Source organism: Oryx dammah, unplaced genomic scaffold, assembly GCF_014754425.2.
Source record: "Oryx dammah isolate SB20612 unplaced genomic scaffold, SCBI_Odam_1.1 HiC_scaffold_27, whole genome shotgun sequence".
Classification (NCBI taxonomy): domain Eukaryota; kingdom Metazoa; phylum Chordata; class Mammalia; order Artiodactyla; family Bovidae; genus Oryx; species Oryx dammah.
In genome coordinates, this window is record NW_024070211.1 from 72,976,646 (window position 1) to 72,999,295 (window position 22,650).

Genomic DNA, 22,650 nt, shown 5'->3' on the forward strand with positions numbered 1-22,650 from the left:
TCTGTCGTCTCATTCTCCTCCTGCTTTCAGTCTTTCCCTGCATCAGGGTCTTTTCCAGTGAGTTGGCTCTTTGCATCAGGTAGCCAGAGTATTGGAGTTTCAGCTTCAGCATCAGTCCTTCTGATAAACATTCAAGATTGATTTCCTTTAGGATTGACTTGTTGGATCTCCTTGCAGTCCAAGGGACTCACAAGAGTCTTCTCCAGCACCACAGTTCAAAAGCATCAATTCTTTGGCACTCAGCCTTCTTTATGGTCCAACTCTCAACATCCATACATAACTGCTGGAAAAACCATAGCTTTGACCAGACGGACCTTTGTTGGTAAAGTAATGTCTCTGCTATTTAATATGCTGTCTAGGTTGGTCATAGCTTTTCTTCCAAGGAGGAAGTGGCCTTTAATTTCATGGCTGCAGTCACTATCTGCAGTGAATTTGGAGCCCAAGAAAATAAAGTCTGTCACTGTTTCCATTGTTTCCCTGTCTGTTTATCATGAAGTGATGGGACGGAGCACCATGATCTTAGTTTTCTGAATGTTGAGTTTTAAACCAACTTTTTCACTCTCCTCTTTCACTTTCATCAAGATGGTCTTTAGTTCTTCTTCACTTTCTGCCATAGGGCGGTGTCATCTGCGTATCGGAGGTTATTGATATTTCTCCCAGCAATCTTGATTCCAGCTTGTGCTTCATCCAGCCCAGAATTTCGCGTGATGTATTCTGCATATATGTTATACAAGCAGGGTGACAATATGCACCTTTGACGTGCTCCTTTCTCAATTTGGAACCAGTCCATTGTTCCATGTCCAGTTCTAACTGTTGTTTCCTGACCTGGATAAAGATTTCTCAGGAGGTGGGTAAGGTAGTCTGATATTCCCATCTCTTGAAGAATTTTCCACAGTTTGTTGTGATCCACAAAGGCTTTAACATAGTCAGTGAAGCAGAAATAGATGTTTTTCTGGAATTCTCTTGCTTTATCTATGATCCAACAGATGTTCACAATTTGATCTCTGATTCCTCTGCCTTTTCTAAATCCAGCTTGTACATCTGGAAGTTCTCGGCTCACATACTGTTGAAGCCCAGCTTGGACAATTTTCAGCATTACTTTGCTAGCATGTGAAATGAGTGCAGTTTGCAGTACTTTAAACATTCTTTGGCATTACACTTCTTTGGAATTGGAATAAAAACTGACCTTTTCAAGTCCTGTGCCACTACTGAATTTTCCAAATTTGCTGCATATTGAGTGCAGCACTTTCACAGCATCATCTTTCAGGATTTGAAATAGCTCATCTGGAATTCCATCACCTCCACTAGCTTTGTTCATAGCAATGCTTTCTAAGGCCCACTTGACTTCTCACTCCAGGATGTCTGGCTCTAGGTGACTGACCACACCATTATGGTTATCTGGGTCATGAAGATCTTTTTGTATAATTCTTCTATGTATTCTTGCCACCTCTTCTTAATATCTTCTGCTTCTGTTAAGTCCATACCATTTCTGTCCTTTATTGTGTCCATCTTTGCATAAAATGTTCCCTTGGAATCTCTAATTTTCTTGAAGAGATCTCTAGTCTTTCCCATTTTATTGTTTTCCTGTATTTCTTTGCATTGTTCACTTAGGAAAACATTCTTATCTCTCCTTGCTATTCTTTGGAACTCTGCATTCAGATGGGTATATCTTTCCTTTTCTCCTTTGCCTTTCACTTCTCTTCTTCTCAGCTATTTGTAAGGCCTCCTCAGACAACCACTTTGCCTTTTTGCATTTCTTTTTCTTGGGGATGGTTTTGATCACTGCCTCCTATACAATGTTACAAACCTCCATCCATAGTTTTTCAGGCACTCTGTCTATCAGATCTAATCCTTTGAATCTATTTGTCATGTCCACTGTATACTTGTAAAGGATTTGATTGAGGTCATACCTGAATGGTCTAGTGGTTTTCCCTACTTTCTTCAATTTAAGTTTGAATTTGGCAACAAGGAGTTCATGATCTGAGCCACAGTCAGCTCCTGGTCTTATTTTTGCTGACTGTATAGAGCTTCTCCATCTTTGGCTGCAAAGAATATAATCAGTATGGTATAGATATTGAACATCTGTTGATGTTCATGTGTAGAATCATCTCTTATTTTGTTGAAAGAAGGTGTTTGCTATGATAGTGCATTTTCTTGGCCAAACTATTTTCTGTACAGTACAGCATAGAAAGAAGTTTGTACTGTAGAGGCTTGTATTGAAATGGAAGGAGGTCAGTAAGGGCTGTATAATAAGAACAGACTCTGGGAGAAACTGATAGGTACTGAGTATCCAGTATATGTACTTTCCTTTCAATACCTATTTCAACTACCTAAAGAATTCCCGAAAAAAAACAAAAAAAAAATTCCTGAGAGGTTTCTGTCTTACCATCTTCTCCGTATCTAATCCTTTTTGTTTTTGATGAAGAAAGATTCAGAGAAGTTAACTTCCTAAGATCTCATGGCTGCTAGTTTGGAGAGTATGATTTATGTTGTCTGGAATACATATGGCCTGGGCTTAGGAAAATCCACCAATATCACCAAGTGATTCTAATGTGCAGGCATATTTGGGAACCATTGCTCCATGTTGCTTCCACAATTATCTGTTTAAATAACACTTCTGGCCCTTTCACCCATGCTTAAAGACCTCCATAATCTTCTTGACCAGCAAATTAAATAGAGATAGACTGAGACCCAGCTCTTCTTTGGTTTCTAAGGCTGTATTTGTATACCACCATTTGCTTTTGCAAGACTCAGAATTGAGGCTTTGGGTAGACTTGATGACTGGGCAGAATTTGGATAGGCAGCTGACTGGAACAGCCATGTCATTCTCCCTGATAAACATTCTTGGGATGTTTCTTTGCCTAGTAAAGTTGCTAAGTATAGTGCTTGTAGTAAATTGTTTTTCTTTTTTTCTTCTTTCTGTTCTTTCTCTAGAATAATGAAGAAGGTTGTTGGAAACCGATCTGGCTGCCCAACTGTAGGAGATCGAATCGTTGAGCTCATTTATATTGATATTGTAGGACTCGCTCAATTCAAGAAAACCCTTGGACCATCCTGGGTTCATTACCAGTAAGTGCTCTTACTTGTTTGGTTCTTAAATTTTTAGAGCTTTTTATTTTGTTAACAAGAGTTACATGGTTGCCAGTAGAAAAAGCTTATCGAATATTATCTTTTGAGCTGTGTAGAGTGTTTCTCATTCCTAATTGAAGTTCCGATTCTCCACGGTGTCTTTTGACTTTCAACATTCTTCATTAGTTTCACTGATTTAAGACTAGAATCCAAATGTCCAGCCTTCTTTTTTCCTCCCCTAACACTTAGCTTGTGTCTCTGTCTGCATACACTAATCTCTTCCGTTTAATCAAATAACAATTTTGATAAAATATAAACAGTGTCATTTCTTGTGTTCTTTAGATTTGAGATGATGACTCATTTCTCTGTCCCTTTCCTCCATCAGTATTGTTATCATTCTTGGAATAAAAAGCTGGGTGTATCTTGTCTAAATGCTAGGGTCTTATATTTTTAAAGATAAGCCGTATGCTTAGTATGACTAGAGTTCAGTGTTACTCTGTGCACAGTTTTATTATTTAGTAGAAGATCTCACTATTTCCCTATATGTGGGTTTGAGACCATGACTTAGTATTTGAAATAGTTTTACATGGTACACAAGCATTGAATTCTATAATGAAGTTTATTAATTTTTCAATTTCCTTACACTCTTTCTAAGAGAGGCTTAGTTTGATGCTACTGTGTCTCTGATACTACTTTTTTAAAATTGGAGGATAATTGCTTTACAACATTATGTTGGTTTCTGCCATACAATAATGTGAATTAGCCATAGGTATACATATATCCCCCCGACACTACTTTTAACACTTGCATGAGAATAGCTGTAAGTCTCAGTGTTCAGCAGGCAAAATAAAGTATCCAGTTTGACTTGAATAATTCTTATTAATGAGGAATAATAGGAGGATTGATCAGGATGGTAGAGTAGGAGAATGTGGAACTTGTCTCCTGCTACATACACATCCAGAATATATCTAAACATGGAACAATTCTCATTAAAAACTAACTGGAAGCTTGCAGAAAAAGTCCCGTATGACCAAGACTAAGAAAGACCCACAGGTAATCGGGGAGGAAGGAAGGAAAAGCGATCAGGCAGGGATCCCTGGGAGGGGGCTCCAGAAAAGGGACACTGCCCTTTTCCGGAAAGTGGTAAGAGCCAGACTGGGGCCCTGAGTCATGGGATCCTACCCGAGAGAGAGATGAAACCCCTTGTTAAGTTGGTGGGCCACCAGCACTAACAGGAGATCTGTGGGAAGCTTAGACCATGCTTGTGAGGAGCACGTGTGCCCGGGCTTGCCCATGAGGCAGGGCAGAGAGGATGAACAGAGGCTTCCTGCAGCTGCCTCAGTGTGTGCCAGCCCTGGCTGACTAAATGCTCCAGCCCCTCTTACTCCATGTCACGGGGGCCCTGGATCCAGGGGGGCCACGATGAGAGAGGGAAAACAGTGGGACACGGAGGCGACCTGGTCCCAGGATGGAACCTGAGTGGGCGGCAGTGGCTGTTGTTGACGCTTCCTCAAGCAGCGCATCAGAAGCAGCCCAGATCTCTGATGGCAGCTCACCCTAAATACCTGGGCACACAGGCTCCACCTGTCAGCAACGCCACAAATAGGCAGAAACAGAGGAGACTGGGGGCGGCAAAAGGCTGTCTGTGAACAGCAGAAGGTACTTGGACCCAAGCCTACATCTCAGTAGAGGAAGGGAAACAGTGCCCACCCAGAGAGCATGTCAGAGACAGCTCGGCTCTCTGTGGTTGGCTGACAGGCTGAGAGCCTGCACCCTCTGCCCTTGCTTCAGCACTGCGCACTCTGGGGTGGGGGTGAGGGTCCAGTGCTGGGACAGGGGAAAGCACACACTTAACAGGGAACAGATGAGACTTCCCTGGTGGTCTAGTGCTAAAGAATCCATCTTGCAATGCAGTGGACATGGATTCAATCCCTGGTCAGGGAACTAAGATCCCGTAGGCTGCAGAGTAACTAAACCTGCATGCTACAACTACTGAGCCCATGAGACGCGACTAGAGAGTCCACGTACCAAAATGGAAGATATCGAATGATGCAGCAAAGATACTGTGTGCTGCCCCATGCAGCCAAGTAGATAGGAACAGAGCCAGCTTGACCCGAAATCTCAGGACTTCTGCTCCAGAACCTTAGGATCAGATCACCTCTGATAGGAAGGTGACGGCCGCCTAGCCCAGAGGAAGCCCCGCCTCACCCTCAACTTCAGCTCTAGCCCCTCCATCTCCAGTCCCACCCATAGCAAGGTGATAGCTGCCAGCATTCCGGGAAGAAGGGCGACTTGAATCCACATCAAATCCAGCTGCCGTAAGGTGAATGCCACAATAAATTGAGTCCCACAGTTTGTTTTGTTTTGTTTGGTTTTTTTGGGGAGGGGGGTGGGTTTCCCAGTGCATATAAAAGTTATGTTTACCCTATACTGTAAGTGTGCAACATCATTATGAGTAAAAAAAAAAAAAAGTGCATATTTAATTTTAAAAATACTTTCAGTTATGAAATGCACAGTGTGAGAATATAGTCAGTGATATGGTAACAGATGGTAATGAGACTTACCCTGATGATTTTGTAATGTACAGAAATATGGAATCACTAAATTGCACACCAGAAACTGGCATAGTGTTATAGGTCAGTTATACTTCAAAAACAAAGATGAAGGCAAACTCATGGAAAAAGAGGTCAGGTTTGTGGTTATAACAAGTGGGGAGTGGGGGAGGAGGAGTTGGAGGATAGTAGTCAAAAGGGATAAACTTGCAGTTGTGAGATAAGTAAGGGATGTAATATACAATGTGATAAATATTATTAACACTGCTGTGTTACTTACCAACGCTGTTAAGAGATCAAGCCCCAAGAGTTCTTATCACAAGGAAAAGAAACTTTATTTTGTATCTCTACAATGATGGTTGTTTACTAAGCTTATGGTATTCATTACACATTGTATATAAGTCAAATCATCATGCTATATACTTGAAACATTCTGTGCTGTGTGTCAGTTATTTTTCAGTAAAACTGGAAAGGGAAAGGAAACTCTTTTAAATAGATTATTCCTAAAAATTGCTAACCAACATCTGACAGTGCAGGGTTGCCACAAACCTTTAATTTGTATTTAAAAATTGAAAAAAGAATGAGTATCTGCAAAATGCAAAAAGTGAAGCACCATAAAATGAGGTGTGCCTGTAGTTTCTTAAAAAAAAAAAATATATATATATATATATATATATATATATATAAATCTGGGGTGGTCCAGGATGGCAGTTTGTTGTTTTCTTTTCAAATATTCAGACCACAATAAATGTTCTCTGTTAGATGGGAGTAGCCATCTTTATCCTTGGTTAATAGGCCTTATCAGTGAATAAGGTTTTTTTTCTTTTTAGCAACAGCATTAAAAACAAGAAAGACAGAGCTGTTTTTCTCTGGCTTTTGTGGGTGGCAGGCATCTGATAAACAGGCCAAAGGAACTGGGCATTTTGAGAGTCCCTGGACTCACATATTCTCATCATTAAAAAAGGCTGTCTGGATAGAAATATATTCTCGGTGGTAGCATTTAGGTCAATTAAAAAGGATGATTTTATTATTAAAATGGTCACTGCTGATGGGTATTTGATTCTTGTTGGATGAAAAGGCTCTATCTCAGAGGGGATTTTATGGGAGAGTGTAATGTTAATACCTCCATTCTTTAATAAATCATCTGTGTCAGTGATATTAGCTGGCAGGAGGTCTGTTAGGACTTTAGCATTGGTGTCTTTGAGGTGTGATATATCTGAGATTCTCATCCAAAGGCCAAGCAGTTTCTCTAGAAAGTTTTTTTGCCTATTTCTTTTCCTTTTAAAGATTAGAAATTAGTGGTGCTCCCTGTATTCATCATGGGTAATGGAAGATGATAGGAATTCTGTTAAATGTAAAGTTTATCATTTGATGTTTTGTTTAGGCACAAACTTATGAGTCTTGTTGATCTCGAAAAAATATAAATTCTGTCCAATTTATGTAGGGACCCAGGGTGTGCTGCAGTTCGTGGGGTCGCAAAGAGTCGGACACAACTGAGTAACTAAATTGCACTGAGGGCATTCAATTAAACGTGTATTGAATATCTACATGCGACTAGCGTCCTGCTAGGTACTGCGAAACTCTTATCTGTTTTGCTTCATGTGAGGCCTTTGCTGGGCATTGAGAACACACAGGAAAGTGAGATGCAAATAGTCCAAGATACACTGTTTCGCATCAAACTCCAAATTAGAAAGTAGGTCCTGGCAAGGAGGTTGTGAGTATCCAATCTTGTAATAGCGGGGCTTAGCGCAGAGAGAATGTTCCAGGAATCATTTGGCATTGCTGCAGCCATCCCTGTTAGGAAGCCAGCTGCCTCGGGCAGCGAGGCAAATATCTTTTAAAGTCATCAGTCTGTTCCTGATGCTCCAGACACAGAAAAGGCATTAGAGGAACAGCATAAATATTAACCACACAAACCCAGTTCCAAAACACACAGATGTAGAAAGTGATTGAAGAGGGAAAACTATAATGTTCAGCCTCCCCTGTCATAGACAGTGATCAGTCTCTTGCCTCTGGTTTGTAAAACAAACCAAGATAAGCTCAAAAAGAAAAGAAAAAGGACAATTCCCAGATCAAAGCTTTGAGTATGTAGAGCTACAAGTTTAGAGACAAGTGGAGACATCCCATCATCAATCATTCTGTAGTCTTCCATTGAGTAGAAGCCAGCATCACGTAGCATACATTTAGACCGCATCTAAAAGTCCAGGATTTCAAGTGTGAGGCTCCTGCCAGGCGTCTTTACTCATCAGGGTTTGTTTTAATTATCCAAATATAAAATAACACCAGCAAAACTCTAAGTTAAAAATAGAATCACAAGCTAGAGAGTGTTAGAATCCATTCCAAACAAGTGTAGACAGCCAAAGCCTTCAAGGCAAAGGTTTCTGTGAGGAGGGTGGCTGGTTTCTCCCTGCCGCGCCTGCCCAGAGCACTGTCACCTTTGACCCCCAGCTCTGATCCTCTCTTGGGAGCTGAACCTTCCCCAGTCCCACAAGTCAGTGTGTGTCCTTCCCCTTCCTGTAGCGACCTTCTACAGAGCTGCCATCACCCCAGCTCTTTTCTTTTCTTTCTTTTTACTGAAGTGTAGTTGATTCACAATGTGGCGTTAGTTTCACGTGTACAGCAGAGTGGTCCAGTTACACGTACATATAAATTCTGCCATTAGCTTGATCCCCTGTTCCTTGAGAACCATATGGGGATCTGAAAGAAGAACACTGTTTCTGTGGTTAGCTTGTATTTTACTTTGTGGTCATGGCCCACCCACCTTCCACCTTTCCTTCCCTCTTTCTTTTCTTCCTTGTCTAGACAGATAATGCTGATGTGGGAATCATCACACTAAAATGACAACTTAATATTGCTCTTCCCGGAAAATTCAGTCTGGTGTTTGCATTCTCTTTTTCTGCATCATGCATTGACGTCAAACTGACTGAAAGATGGACTTCTTACTAGTGGGGGAAGGAAGACAGAAACTGAATCAAATCAAAAAGTTATTGTCATCATCTGATTCTAAAATGTGGGCTCTGATCCCTCTTTACTGTTATGCTTATTGGTCCAGCAAGAGCCATTCAGAATTATTATTAATACATAATAATAGTGCTGAAATAATAATGGATACAGAAAATAGTGCTGTTTCATTGGCCAGTCATGAGTTAAATTTACATCGGTGTCTTGAAAATCAGTGATGATATAAATGTAACCAAAATCAATAAATTCTGTTTTAGTATTGATTTCTTTCTTCTGATTGATCATTCTTTATGTACTCCAAAGCAATGATCAGAAGGCTTATCTGTAAAGAGTCAGGTAATAAATATTTTAGTCTTTGCTTGGCCATGTGGTCTCCATTGTAGCTACCAAACTCTACTCTTACTCTAGGTAATCAACCATAGACATACAGAAACAACTAGGCTTGGCTAGCTCAAATAAAACTTTATTTTTGAACACTGAAAGTTGAATTTCATGTAATTTTCACACCACAAAATATTCTCCCTTTTTTAACCATTTAAAAATGTAAAGACCATTCTTAGCAAAAAAAATAAAATAAAAAAATAAAAATGTAAAGACCATTCTTACCTAGAAGACCACACAAAAACAGGCAATACGCTGGGTTTGGTTGGTGCTGTTCTAAGGCTTTGATGGAATAACCAAGTGAAACATCTTCAGTTTCGATTCATTTTGAGCTCTGGGAGAGAACAATAATGTCGTGCTACTATCAAATACATACAAATCACGACTGCCTACTGAGTGAGACTCTAAGCTTTACCAAAAATCTTGTACTCTAGTCAGTTGATGAAAATCTTGAATAATTGTTGAAGAAGAGCAAGCTTTGTGCTCTGAGCAGAATAAGACCTCTGTCTCAGTGTGCCTGGGCTGCTGAACCAAATCCTGAGTGACTTATAAATAGTAAATGTGTATTGTTTACATACTGGGGAGAGTGAAAGTCTGAGATCAGGATGTCAGCATGGTCAGGAGAGGTGGCAGACTTCATATTGTGTCTTCATACTGTGGAAGGGCCTCTGGAGTTCTGTGGAATCACTTATATAAGGGCACTAATCCTATTTATGAGGGCTCCACCCGCATGAGCTTATCACTTCCCCAAAGCCCCACCTGCTAATACCATCTCCTTAGGATTTCAGTATATGAATTGCCGAATTGCCGGGGGTTGGGGGACTGGTGGTGGGGGATGGAGATTAGCATTCATACCATAGCAACCTCTAAAAATGTTAATTCTTTTCTTTTTCCACAGTTGTTCATCAATAGCCAACACTGTATGCTTGGCCCTGGCTGGGGGCGCAGCAGTGACCATGGCCTTCTACAGTTCTAGCTTTAGGGAACTTTTTATTTCACTGGTATTTGAGCATCTTCTGTGATTAGTCAACTTGTCCAAAGCAGATTGTATGGACATCGGCTCTGGCTCAAAAGTCACACCTGGGGATGTTTAGTAGACAGGCTAGTGTAAGACCTCTCGATTGCTGCCCAGTGGCATTTCTTACTTAAAGAATTTGTCCGTCTTTGGTAGTTCCTCGGAGAAGGCAATGGCACCCCACTCCAGTACTCTTGCCTGGAAAATCCCATGGACGGAGGAGCCTGGAGGGCTGCAGTCCATGGGGTCGCTGAGGGTCGGGCACGACTGAGCGACTTCACTTCACTTGGTAGTTCCTGAGAGAGAGAGTAGAGCTTTTGGTCTTTTGACTTTGGGGTCAAGGTTGTTATTTTACTCATGGCATCGTTTATCTTTCAGGTGCATGCTCCGAATTCTGGACTCGTTTGGCACAGAGCCAGAGTTCAACCATGCCAACTATGCCCAGTTGAAAGGCCACAAGACACCCTGGGGCAAGTGGAATCTGAACCCACAGCAGTTTTACACCATGTTCCGTGAGTAGTCATGTCTCAGCTCTGCTTTCCAGACTCCCGTCAGAGACAAATGGGAGAAGAAATGAGGCTACCATGTGTCTGCATCTGTGATTCCTGGGGTCTTTAGGTGTAGAAAAATGTGTGCTGTGGAACCTTTTACTTGAGAATAACTGGATTTTTTTAAACTAGAATTGAAAGGCTCTGTGAACATTTTGTGAAAAGCCTTGAAAATGTTCTGGAGAAAAATGTTCAATATTAAAGTATCACTGGAAACCACTTGGGAAAGACTTTTGGTGGTCTTTGATTGGCAGACACTAAACATGCTTCCTGCCATGCAGACCCTGCTTAGGGTCCACTTGATGATTCAGGAAGAATGAGATCTTCCGTGTCTATACATTTTTCCAAATACTGTAATTGAACCTTCATTATTTTAGGCATCAAACTTTATTAACAAAAAGCCAGCCTTTTCAAGATGGAATGATTTAAAAATCTGTTTCATACCTTACTGACTTCTTAAACCCTGGGCTCAGGATGAAATCTCTTTCTCATGTGGTGTCTTGTTGCCAATAGCAGTGATTATTTTGCAAAGTGATGTAATGGACAGACTAAAAGATGATGAACACACTGGCCCCAGCTATAGCCTCTCAGCATTCTTTTGTGTGTGTTTCTTTCCCACACTGACCATTTCTCACTGCTGCCATCAGTCTACCTGCCTGCAGTTTTATTTCATTTACAATTAGTTGAGGACTGTGAAGCCAAATGCCAAGTCTGAGAGTATTCATGCCAGAGATAAATTTATTGTTTCAGTTTCAGTTCAGTCACTCAGTCGTGTCCGATTCTTTGCAACCCCATGACCTGCAGCACACCAGGCCGCCCTGTCCATCACCACTCAAAGCCATGTCCATTGAGTCGGTGATGCCATCCAACCATCTCATCCTCTGTCGTCCCCTTCTCCTCCTGCCCTCAGTCTTTCCCAGCTTCAGGGTCTTTTCAAATGAGTCAGCTCTTTGCATCAGGTGGCCAAAGTATTGGAGTTTCAGCTTCAACATCAGTCCTTCCAATGAACACCCAGGACTGATCTCCTTTAGAATGGACTGGTTGGATCTCCTTGCAGTCCAAGGGACTCTCAAGGGTCTTCTCCAACACCACAGTTCAAAAGCATCAATTCTTCGGTGCTCAGCTTTCTTTATAGTCCAACTCTCACATCCATACATGACTACTGGAAAAACCATAGCCTTGACTAGATGGACCTTTGTTGGCAAAGTAATGTCTCTGCTTTTGAATATGCTATCTAGGTTGGTCATAACTTTCCTTCCAAGGAGTAAGCGTCTTTTAATTTCATGGCTGCAATCACCATCTGCAGTGATTTGGGGGCCCCCCAAAATATAGTCAGCCACTATTTCCCCATCTATTTTCCATGAAGTGATGGGACTGGATGCCATGATCTTAGTTTTCTGAATGTTGAGCTTTAAGCCAACTTTTTCACTCTCCACTTTCACTTTCATCAAGAAGCTCTTTAGTTCCTCTTCACTTTCTCCCATAAGGGTGGTGTCATCTGCATATCTGAGGTTATTGATATTTCTCCGGGCAATCTTGATTCCAGCTTGTGCTTCCTCCAGCCCAGCGTTTCTCATGATGTACTCTGCATATAAGTTAAATAAGCAAGGGTGACCATATACAGCCTTCACGTACTCCTTTTCCTATTTGGAACCAGTCCGTTGTTCCATGTCCAGTTCTAACTGTTGCTTCCTGACCTGCATACAGGTTTCTCAGGAGGCAGGTCAGGTGGTCTGGTGTTCCCATCTCTTTCAGAATTTTCCACAGTTTCTTGTGATCCACACAGTCAAAGGCTTGGCATAGTCAAGAAAACAGAAATAGATGTTTTTCTGGAACTCTCTTGCTTTTTTGATGATCCAGCAGATGTTGGCAATTTGATCTCTGGTTCCTCTGCCTTTTCTAAAACCAGCTTGAACATCTGGAAGTTCACAGTTCACATATTGCTGAAGCCTGGCTTAGACGACTTTGAGCATTACTTTAGTAGCATGTGAGATGAGTGCAATTGTGCGGTAGTTTGATCAGTCTTTGGCATTGCCTTTCTTTGGGATTGGAATGAACATTGACCTTTTCCAGTCCTGTGGCCACTGCTGAGTTTTCCAAATTTGCTTGCATATTGAGTGCAGCACTTTCACAGCATCATCTTTCAGGATTTGAAATAGCTCAACTGGAATTCCATGAACTCCACTAGCTTTGTTCATAGTGATGCTTCCTAAGGCCCACTTGACTTCACATTCCAGGATGTCTGGCTCTAGGTGAGTGATCACACCATCTTGATTATCTGGGTCGTGAAGATCTTTTTTGTACATAATTCCCCTTGATGAGGTGAATGCCTATTCTGGAAATGACCATTCCTCCAAGTTAAACAGTTCGTTGGTACACTTAGAGTGCAGATTTCTGTTTTCCTAAATTCTTAGAGTAATTTTAATCCAGAGCTTTCCATCCTAGAATTACTATCTGAAAGCTAATCTGTTTCCCTTGTTAAGACCCACCACCCCCTTCTCCTTACCTTTTCCCCATGTGCTGACCCGTTCCCCTCACGAACAGCCACCTAAAGGTGACCTTTGGTTGGGTTCACTGAGTACAACAACAAATACACTGGACTGCTCCTTGAGTGTGAAGTGTGAGAAGGAAGAAGAATTAAGGGCTGTGGCAGGTTGGGAAATCTGCTCATGTTTCAGTGTTCATTTTAGCTCAGAGAGGTGTGTGAAAGTGTTCTGTATGCATCGTAAGCATTACTGTTACTGCTCCCGGAGCTCTGTCATCCTGCTGTCATAGTCTGTTCCTGGGGCAGAATTCAGGGGGCAAACTAATATAGGGGTGGTGGGTGACAGGTGGCTGGCAGCATGGGGAGACACGGCTGTGCAACTTTGAGGAGCCAGAATGGGGTGGCTCGTCTGTTAGTTCACATAAATACAATGTTTAGCTGTGTTGTGCCCAAATGGCCAGAACTGCTTAAATGACATGATATGTTTATACCCTCCATGGGATGGTGTTTCCCTACATCTGGGGCATCAACATAGGAGGGTTTTCCAGAAAATAAGTTCTCATTTAGAATGCTGGGATTCAGAGTCCTGAGAAACCTATTTTATTTTCTATGAATGGAGGATTTGAAAGTGTTGGTTGAATTGAAATCCATTCACTGCTTAAAATATAACTAAAGATGGAAAAAAATAGATCAGTTCTTGTTAACCTGGGAAGGAGATAGTTTTCTAAATGACTCAGAATTCAGCAAGAATCAGGGGCAAAGCCAATACATTTGACTGCCTTAAAAAAAAGACCTGCATGCCAAAAACAATAACACCATAGCATATTCTGTTACAGAGGGTTAATATCACTGATATATAAAGAGCTACTAAGAATTGAGACGAAAATGTACCACAATCCTGTAGGCAAATGGTCAAAAGCAGTCCAGAGAAAAAAAGAAACATATTGCTCCAAATATATGAAACATGTTAACCTCACGCATAATAAGAGAAGTACATTTTAAAATTGCACCCAGATCCTATGTCCCACATATCAAATTGGCAAGAAGCTGAAAGTTTGCTCGCGCAGCTCTTCCTCAGGTGAGACTTCAGGAGAGCACTGGGAATGCGGCCCGGCTGACACTGCCCCGTGCCAGGGCATCTGTCACCGTCTAGCACAGCTTCTAGGCATCTTTGCTTTGCCCGAACAGGTCGTATCTAGGAATCCACCCCAAAGACAAGTGAGCGAAGATCATACATGGCATGCCCACAAGGCCGTGTATCCTGCCTCTGTTTGTACTAAGGAAAGACTGGAAATAACCCAGAGGTTCCTATTAGAGAACTGAGTGGATCATATAGTCCATTGATAGAGTGAAATCGTGTGTAACTGTGCAGAAGGACTGAGGGAAGATTACACTGTCTGAAGGGAGATGTCTCGTCTATATTAAGTGATAAAAACCAAAGTTCAGGGCAGTGTGTGGAATCCCTCCTTTCTATGCAAGAAGGGTATGCAGTGGGAGGAAAATGTGTGTATGCTGATGTATGTGAATGCGCTTGTGTTTTCAGAAGAAACGGTGGAAAATTAAAAAACAAGCTAATAAAAATGATTACCCCTGGAGGAGTGTTTGAAGGGACAGGGATAGAAAATAGATGTCTTTTTTTTTTTCTTTAAACTGAAGTATAGTTGATTTGCAATGTTGTGTTAATTTCTGCTGTACAGCAAAGTGATTCAGTAACGCGTATCTATATATTCTTTTTTGTAGTGTTTCCTATTATGATTTATCACAGAATATTGAATAGAGTTCTCTGTGCTAGATATCTCTTAATGTACTTTATTTTGACTTTGGAACCATATAAATGTTTTATTTAAAGAGAAATAAGAATTCACTAAAGATTGAAGAGATTAAAAAAACATGAAACACAGCTAGTGATATGTTAGGTTGGTACTAGTCTCTCACACAGATAAAATAATTATTTCAACTGACTTTAAAACACAGTCTTTGGACCATACATTTGTAGTGGGGAATATTTATTACTATTTGAAACTATTCCAGGTATACCGTGGGAACCAGAATTTGCAGTGTATAGGAAGAGGGAGTGCTTAAAGAAGTTAAGACTGTATAATATTTGGCTTGAATAGGAAATATCATGTGAACTTATATTTTCTCTTTAAAAAGTAAATGTTTCCTAACTCTGTACTTTGAAGAGGATCAAAAGTAAAGACAATCAGGTGGTAATGAGTATCCTTAACACTCGTTTGAGACTTCCTAAGTACCTTTCCCACTGAAGAAACCTCTTTCTAAGATAAATGGGTGATAAATGGGTCTAGGGCAGCAAACATTAAAAATGTGACATCTTTAATCTGGAAGCAAGGAGACTAAGAAAGACCCCTGGGATGGAGTCAGAAGGACATAGGAGCCAAAGATGAGGTCGTTTGAGCATCAAAAAGAATAACAAGGACTTCCCTGTGGTCCAGTAGCTAAGACTCCAGGCTCCCAGTCCAGGGGGCCTAGGTTCAATCCCTGTTCAGGGAACTAGATCCCATATGCTGCAACTAAAAACCCTGCGTGCTGCAGCTAAGACCTGGCACAGCCAAATAAATTAAAAAAAATAAAATAAATAACGACTGCAGTGGAGGGAATCAAACCAACAGAAAATAATCCATGAGTCCAGAATGACAGTCCAAGCAAGAAAAACCCACAAAATCAATTGATCACCTTTAGAAGTGGCTAGGACACCCACTTCATTACTCCGAAAAATAAAGGCAAAGAATCCAGTTTTGCGGAGAAGGAAATTGCAATCCACTCCAGTATTCTTTCCTGGAGAATCCCAAGGATGGAGAAGCCTAGTAGGTTACAGTCCACGGGGTCGCAAAGAGTCGGACGCGACTGAGCAACTTCACCTTACCTCACCTAAGCAAGCTATTATAATTACCATCAGTCAACCTCAGTTTAACTGAATCAAAGAAACAGAACTTAAATCCTATAAAAATGCTTTGGAGCAGATCATTTTATAGTACTAAACCTAAAAATTTGTCCCATGAACTATTTCCATCATTCCTGTTTTTTTAAAAAAAAAAAAAAGAATCCAGTTTTGATCCTGCTTTCCTAGGACAAATTGTATTTGAAGATAATCAGATAGTTGATGAGAGAACGTTGTTAATTATGGAGAAATCACAACTAATACATGCAAAAGGAATGAAAAATTAGAAAATCAACATCTTACAACTCTTAATAAGACAGTGGAGCAAGGTGGGGATTATCAGTGATGGCAAAATCCATCAGTGAGCAGGTTGATGGAAAGCATCCTTATGGCCCAGGCAGTCTTGAATGGAGGAAACAGGAAAATGAAGCAGTTGGGGACCTTGATCTTGTTGAGGATGTGCCCGAGGTTGGAGAACTTGTAGGAAAAAAGCAGTGACTCCCTGCTCCACCCTACCTCCGGAGCCTGCCCACAGAGAATTTGGCTCCACCCCTCAGAAAGGGTCCTTCCCTTCCCACATGACAAAGGGACCAGATCCAATCTAACCAAGTTGTTCCCACAGAACCTTCCATCCCCCGCCCTTTGGGTATATGTGGCTGTTCTCACAACCTGAAGTGGAGGGGGTGGGGTGCGGGGAACCATTCCTTTGAATAGAAGATAAAAGTGTCAAAAATTTACTTATGTCTTGTCAATTAAAAAAAAAAAGTGAAACAGTTACTAGTACTTAAAAGATGGAGTGACGTCGCTGAGTTGTGCCCGACTCTTTACGACCCTGTGGACTGTAGCTTACAAGGCTCCTCTGTCCATGGAATTTTCCAAGCAAGGGTACTGAAGTGGGTTGCCATTTCCTTCTCCAGGGGATCTTCCCAACCCAGGTCTCCCGCATTGCGGGCAGACGCTTTACCATCTGAGTAGCCACCAGGGAAGCCCTTAAAAGGGCTTAAAAGCACTTAAAAGATGGGCTGATAGTAATCTTTACATAACTGAAGTAAATCAACCCTGAATATTCATTGGAAAGACTGATGCTGAAGCCCCAATACTTTGGCCACCTGATGCGAAGAGCCAACTCATTGGAAAAGACATTGATGCTGGGAAAGATTGAGGGCAGGAAGAGAAGAGGGTGACAGAGAATGAGATGGTTGAATGGCTCACCAACTCAATAAACATGAGTCTGAGCAAACTCTGGGAGGTGGTGAAGTACAGGGAAGCCTAGTATGCTGCAGTCTATGGGGTCACAGAGAGTTGGACACGAATTAAGCTGCTGAACAACAGAGTGCACATACACTGTGGATATGTTTAGATTGTTTTCTCCTGATGGGATGGTTGCACAGGAAGTTTGGAGACCACAGAAATAATGTACTTGTAAAATCATTGTCATCAATTGTCATCAACCCCATCTGTCTTAGTGTTTGGCAGGTATGGAGTGCAGGGGGAGGGTGGGAAAGGCTGGTTAGAAAGGGCCCAGCAGGAGGATAAGGAGAGAGTAAAACACATCCATCATTGCTGAAGCATCTTTAGGAGCAGGGAAGTGACACGGATGCTCCTGGCCAGATAGATACTGTTGAAGATTCAGAGAGCACCTCCCTTTGAGGCTGCTTATATTTCTCCTCTAGCTCATTTCCTCACCAAGTTGATAGAGTTTCTACAAGTTGGAAAGGCTGGCTTTTCTTTACTGTTTTGCCCCAAATCTCAGAATTTCAGAGAACTATCTTCGTGTATTCTGTTTGCATTTGAGCATTTTTATGAGCATAGACTATTCCCAACACCTTCCTATGCAGCTTCTATAGGGGCAAACTAAATGGTCAGAGAATAGTAAGGGCATTTAATTAGATCTTTGAATGATGGTTTTTTTTTTCCCCAGGAAGCTGAGCTGAGAAGTGTGGTTCCTCCTCCCTCAGGGCAGACCTCTTGTTCCTGCTTTTCCCTCTTGTCCATACACTCGTATGGCTTTGAGCATGGCTTCTGAACTGGACTGAGACCCTCTTCCTGCCCCAGAGCCAGCTCGGAAAAGCTCAGCTTGGACCAGGCTGTTCCTCCTCACAGACACAGCGCCTTCCCCTTGCCCTGGGGGTTGGATGCAGAGGCCATAGCATAGCTCTTGAACCCTCTGTCTTCTCTGCCCCACCACTGCCCTTCCCCGGAACCTGGCCTCAACCAACAGCCTGCTGCTCTCTGAAGGTACCCCTGTGATTTCCTCACCACCTTTGTCTCCTTTAGATCGCCCCAATAGCAGGACTTTATTTTTTCTCTTGAAGTATGATTCCCTCCGTATTCCCAATCAAATAAAATAATAGTAATAATAATAACCCTATCACAAAAACAGGGAAAGCCTCCCCTTGGAAGAAGGTTCCCATACCCTAGTATAAGCATTATTATCTTTTTTCAGGGGTACATGTTTACATCATTGTAACATGCATACTATAATTTTGTGTCTCCTTTTTTTCCCATTAATTTTCCACTGAATACATCAAAAGTTTTTTTCAAGGTTGTACTTTTTCTTTGGCCATGCTTCTTGGTGTGTGGGATCTTAGTTCCAAAACCAGGAACTAAACCCATGCCTCCTGTAAGTGGAAGGGTGGAGTCTCAACTGCTAGACCGCCAGGGAAGTCTTCAAGGTTCTACTTTTTTTTAAAAAAACTTTTTGTTTTGTATTGGGGTATAGCCAGTTAACAGTGTTGTGACAGCTTCAGGTGAACAGCAAAGGGACTCAGCCATACATATTTATGAATCCATGAATACATATATATGAATCCTCAAGGTTCTACTTTTCAAACTAGTGTTTCCAGGACTGTTTTGTGTAGTCTGTCAAGTAGACTTTGATTTATTTGGGGATACTTTTGCTATTTCTTGTCGAGAATTAATAGTTGCTTTTTCTGGACTTGCTAGGGACTTGACCCTATATTTAGGCATTATTTCAGTCAATAGCCTTCAATCTGCTGTCTATACTTTACTAAGCTCCTGAAGGCATGCTCTTGTTTTCCTCAGTCCCAAACAAGGTGCATTATACCCCAGTAAAGGAATGAAAGAAATCTGCCCACACAGAAAAATCAAATAGAGAAGTCATGTGCCTATACCATTTACAAGAGAAAATAAAACCCTGAAGTTGGTGTCTTGCATCTTGAATTATCCCGTGTTTGGATAGTGTTCTGGTTATCTCTGTGACGCCCTCATTCACAGCTTCTTCTGGCTTATGTGAAAACATGAGCAGTGATAAAACATCTTCATCTAATTGTGTTATTTTCCTCTCTTGTTGTGGAGACTATGGATAAAGGCAGCAATAGCAGAAATTACCAGAGTCCTCATTCCTGGTTTCAGGCAAATTGCATCTCAGGTGTATATTTATCTCCTGTCATTGAAAAGTTTCAGTAACATTTATTAGTCTGTTTAGCAACCTCACTGTTCATCACTGTCCTAGAATATTTCCAGTTCTTGAGGCAAAGTCTTGTTTGCATTAGTTTATTTTTACTTAAGTAATTTTTGAGAATTTGCCTTCTGGCTGCTCATGTCATGTAGTCCAGGCTGGGGGATGTTCAGTGTTTCTTGGCACCTGTGGAAATTTGGAAGCTGTGATAGCTGAGTGAGGAACAGATTGGAGGGACTCCGGAGGCATTAATGCCTCCCGGTTTCACCTCCAACCCCTTTCCTTTTGCTACCCTACCTCAGCCCCGCTGGCCTCTTTGATGTGGTCCTGCCTCTTCTCGGCTTTTAGGTGTCCCCCAGGACAACATCAGGCCATTGCATGCGCTGTTCCTTTGTCTGGGAGCCCGGTGCCTCCCCCTCGCCCTGCGCACCCTCTGGGGAGGTGCTGTCCTCCAGAAAGCCTTCCCGCCCTGAGCCACACACTCCTGCCCCGTGTCCTCCCCGCTCCCGTGTGCCAGCCCGGATCCTACCTTGTGGTCTCCACGAGCATCATCACTGCTGAGTCTTCCACATCTGAAGCAACATCATAGGTGATAAATGTGTGTTGAATTAATGAATAAAGAACAGATATAAATAAATAAATTAATTTTTAAAAAGATTAAAAAAAAAAAAGAACAGATAGACACAACCACAGAATGGAGTTAATTAAAATGTCAGTCACATCCTGACCCTCCTATTTCCAGAGTGATGTAGCCTCTCACTGGAGGGGAAGATGAGTCACCCCAGTAGCCTCAAGGCCTGAAGGGGTCTGGCCCCACTACTCCCCTGGCTTCATCTCTTACTCCATGTTCTCTTACTCACTTCTCTTTAGCATCCTTATTGTTTTTAGGTGGGCCAGACACACTTCTACTCTAGGACCTTTGCATTGATTGTTCCATCTTCCGAACATTGTTCCCTTAAATTGGGTCTGTGGCTCAAATGTCGCTTCAGTGAGACTAATCCTGACCCCCTTCCCCTTTTTAAAATGCAACTCTTTTCTCCTCAACTTCTTACACCCCTTCCCTGCTTTCTTTTCCTCTAATTGCTTTACCATGCAACATTTATACTTCACAGACTTTTGTTAATTTTCTCTTTTCCTCTGCCTGATTCTGATAGTTGTTGGTACGAGTTTTGTCTATTTTGTTCATCGCTGAGACTCCAACACTTTGAAGACTATCTGGCACATAGTAGGCATTCAGAAAATACTTACTGATTTAATTAAATTGAATGGTAATGTCTGTTCTGTTTTTTAGTCCATGCAACAATGTAGGGAAAAATAAGGAAGGTACAAATGTACAAATCTTAAGATTACACTATATATTACACTATATAGCACAGGGAACTATATTTAACATCCTGTAATAACCATTACAGGATATTAATAACCATAATGGAAAAGAATATGAAAAAGAATATATATATACATAACTGAGTCACTTGGCTCAGTTCAGTTCAGTCGCTCAGTCATGTCTGACTCTTTGCAACTCCATGGACTGCAGCAAGCCAGGCCTCCCTGTCCATCACCAACTCCCAGAACCCACTCAAACTCACGTCTATCGTGTGGGTGATGCCATCCAACTATCTCATCCTCACCTCATTGAGATGGGATGAGAATCACTTGGCTATACAGCAGAAATTGACACAACATTGTAATTCTACAATATTTAAATTAAAAGAAGTCTGAGAGTACAGAAGCTTCTCGAAGCTAGTGACCTCAGGTTACTCTCCCTTGTCTTCCCACAGAATTTATTCACATGGTTATGTTTTCGAGAGTTGTTGAAGTCTTACTGATGGTTGTTGTCACTGACATTCTAACTCAGTTTCTCCAGGGACTTGGGGCTTGCAGCTGAGTCAGAATAGTGGCTTGTAGACCAAAACTTTTGCCTGACAAAACAGGAATTTTAGAAACAAGCTAGTTTCATTTCATACAAATGACGAACATGCTGGCTTCAGCCAAAGATGCATTGCTTCCATGTACGACTTTATTTTTAGAGGCTGACAAGCAGAGGAGCTATTTGTGATTCAGAGGGCCTTTTTGGCCTTTAACTTGGATCAGGAGGGCTCTTGCCTTTTACTTCTGTGCAGACCAGTGAGTAATAGGATCAGCCTTGCAGTTCCTTCAGTCTGAGTCTCAGCCTTCAGGAATGATGTTCTTCTAAGGGGTCCATTCCCTCCTGAATTGCTTTTTGACACTTGAAAAATTTACTCTGGTGTGCCTTCTGTCAACAGTTCAGTTGCTCATCCTTTTCAACTCAACTGAACATAATAGTTTCCCCAGCCTATATCCCAGCCTCCTATCTCTCAAAGAGCCTAGAATCACTACCATTTGGGGAAAAAAGTTTTGGTGAAATTTGAAGCATCGCATCACTATGTACAGTTTTTAAAATCAGATGGCTTCTTGTGTGATGTAACTTTATTTTTTTGGTGGAGTTTTTTCTGTCATGTCAGTTTCATCATCATCAGAATCAACATCAACATTGTGAATGCCGTGCAGCCAATATTCTTTCCCGTTTTGTTATGCAATTTGTGAAATATTTTGAAAGTGGGGGGCGGGGGTGGGGGGGAGGAGAAATGTACAATAGAATCCCACAGCCTGGATTCCGCAGGTACAGTTTGCTTTATTTGTTCCATGACCTGTGCATCCATATGTCTTTCTTCTCCCTATCCATCAATCCAACTTTGTTTTTCTTTTTTGCATAAAAGAACACTTAACCCTTGGATATTGCAGCATGACATCATTAACTAGAGTTCAATACTAGTCACCAAACGAGTTGTGTTTATTTTTATGTATTTCGCTGAATTACTCTGTGTACTTATTTACTTTCTTTCTCCTCAATGAGGGGAGCTTCATCCATGCTTATGCTGTTCACTGGTCCATCTTTAACTCCTAAGCTGTTGCCTGGTCCATAGTAAGTGCTCAGTAAATGGGCTGAATGTTGAATGAATGAGGATATTTAGAAACTTGTGATGTTAGAATTTTAAAAGCCCAAATGATTGATTTGTTTCCCTTCTTCCCAACACTTTGTGACCTAGATTTTTAAAAAAGATATGCTCATTTATCTATTTAATAAATATTCATTGAGCACCTGTACTGTACCAGGCCTGAGCGAGGTTCTAGGATAGGGTGGTGAGCTGCCTTCGATAAGGATGAATCTTGAGAAGAATGAGCTTGGGAGCTTGTGTGCAAAGAACGTGCTGCTGGAAATGGTTTAGGCAGCATGGCCTCTGCTGCCTAATAATGGAGCTCTGCCTATGAAGTCAGTCACACCGGGTAATTAAAC

The 22,650-nt window shown here is 41.6% G+C and overlaps 1 protein-coding gene across 2 annotated transcripts in view; it reads left to right on the forward strand.

Annotated features, from left to right (window-relative positions):
- Positions 1–22,650, forward strand: part of MGAT5 (alpha-1,6-mannosylglycoprotein 6-beta-N-acetylglucosaminyltransferase) — a 394,846-nt gene that overhangs the window by 256,022 nt on the left and 116,174 nt on the right. For both annotated transcript variants that reach the window (XM_040228417.1, XM_040228416.1), the window contains exons 10-11: positions 2,935–3,069; positions 10,357–10,490. In XM_040228417.1, the coding sequence (XP_040084351.1) occupies positions 2,935–3,069; positions 10,357–10,490 (269 nt within the window). The remainder of the gene's footprint in view (positions 1–2,934; positions 3,070–10,356; positions 10,491–22,650) is intronic.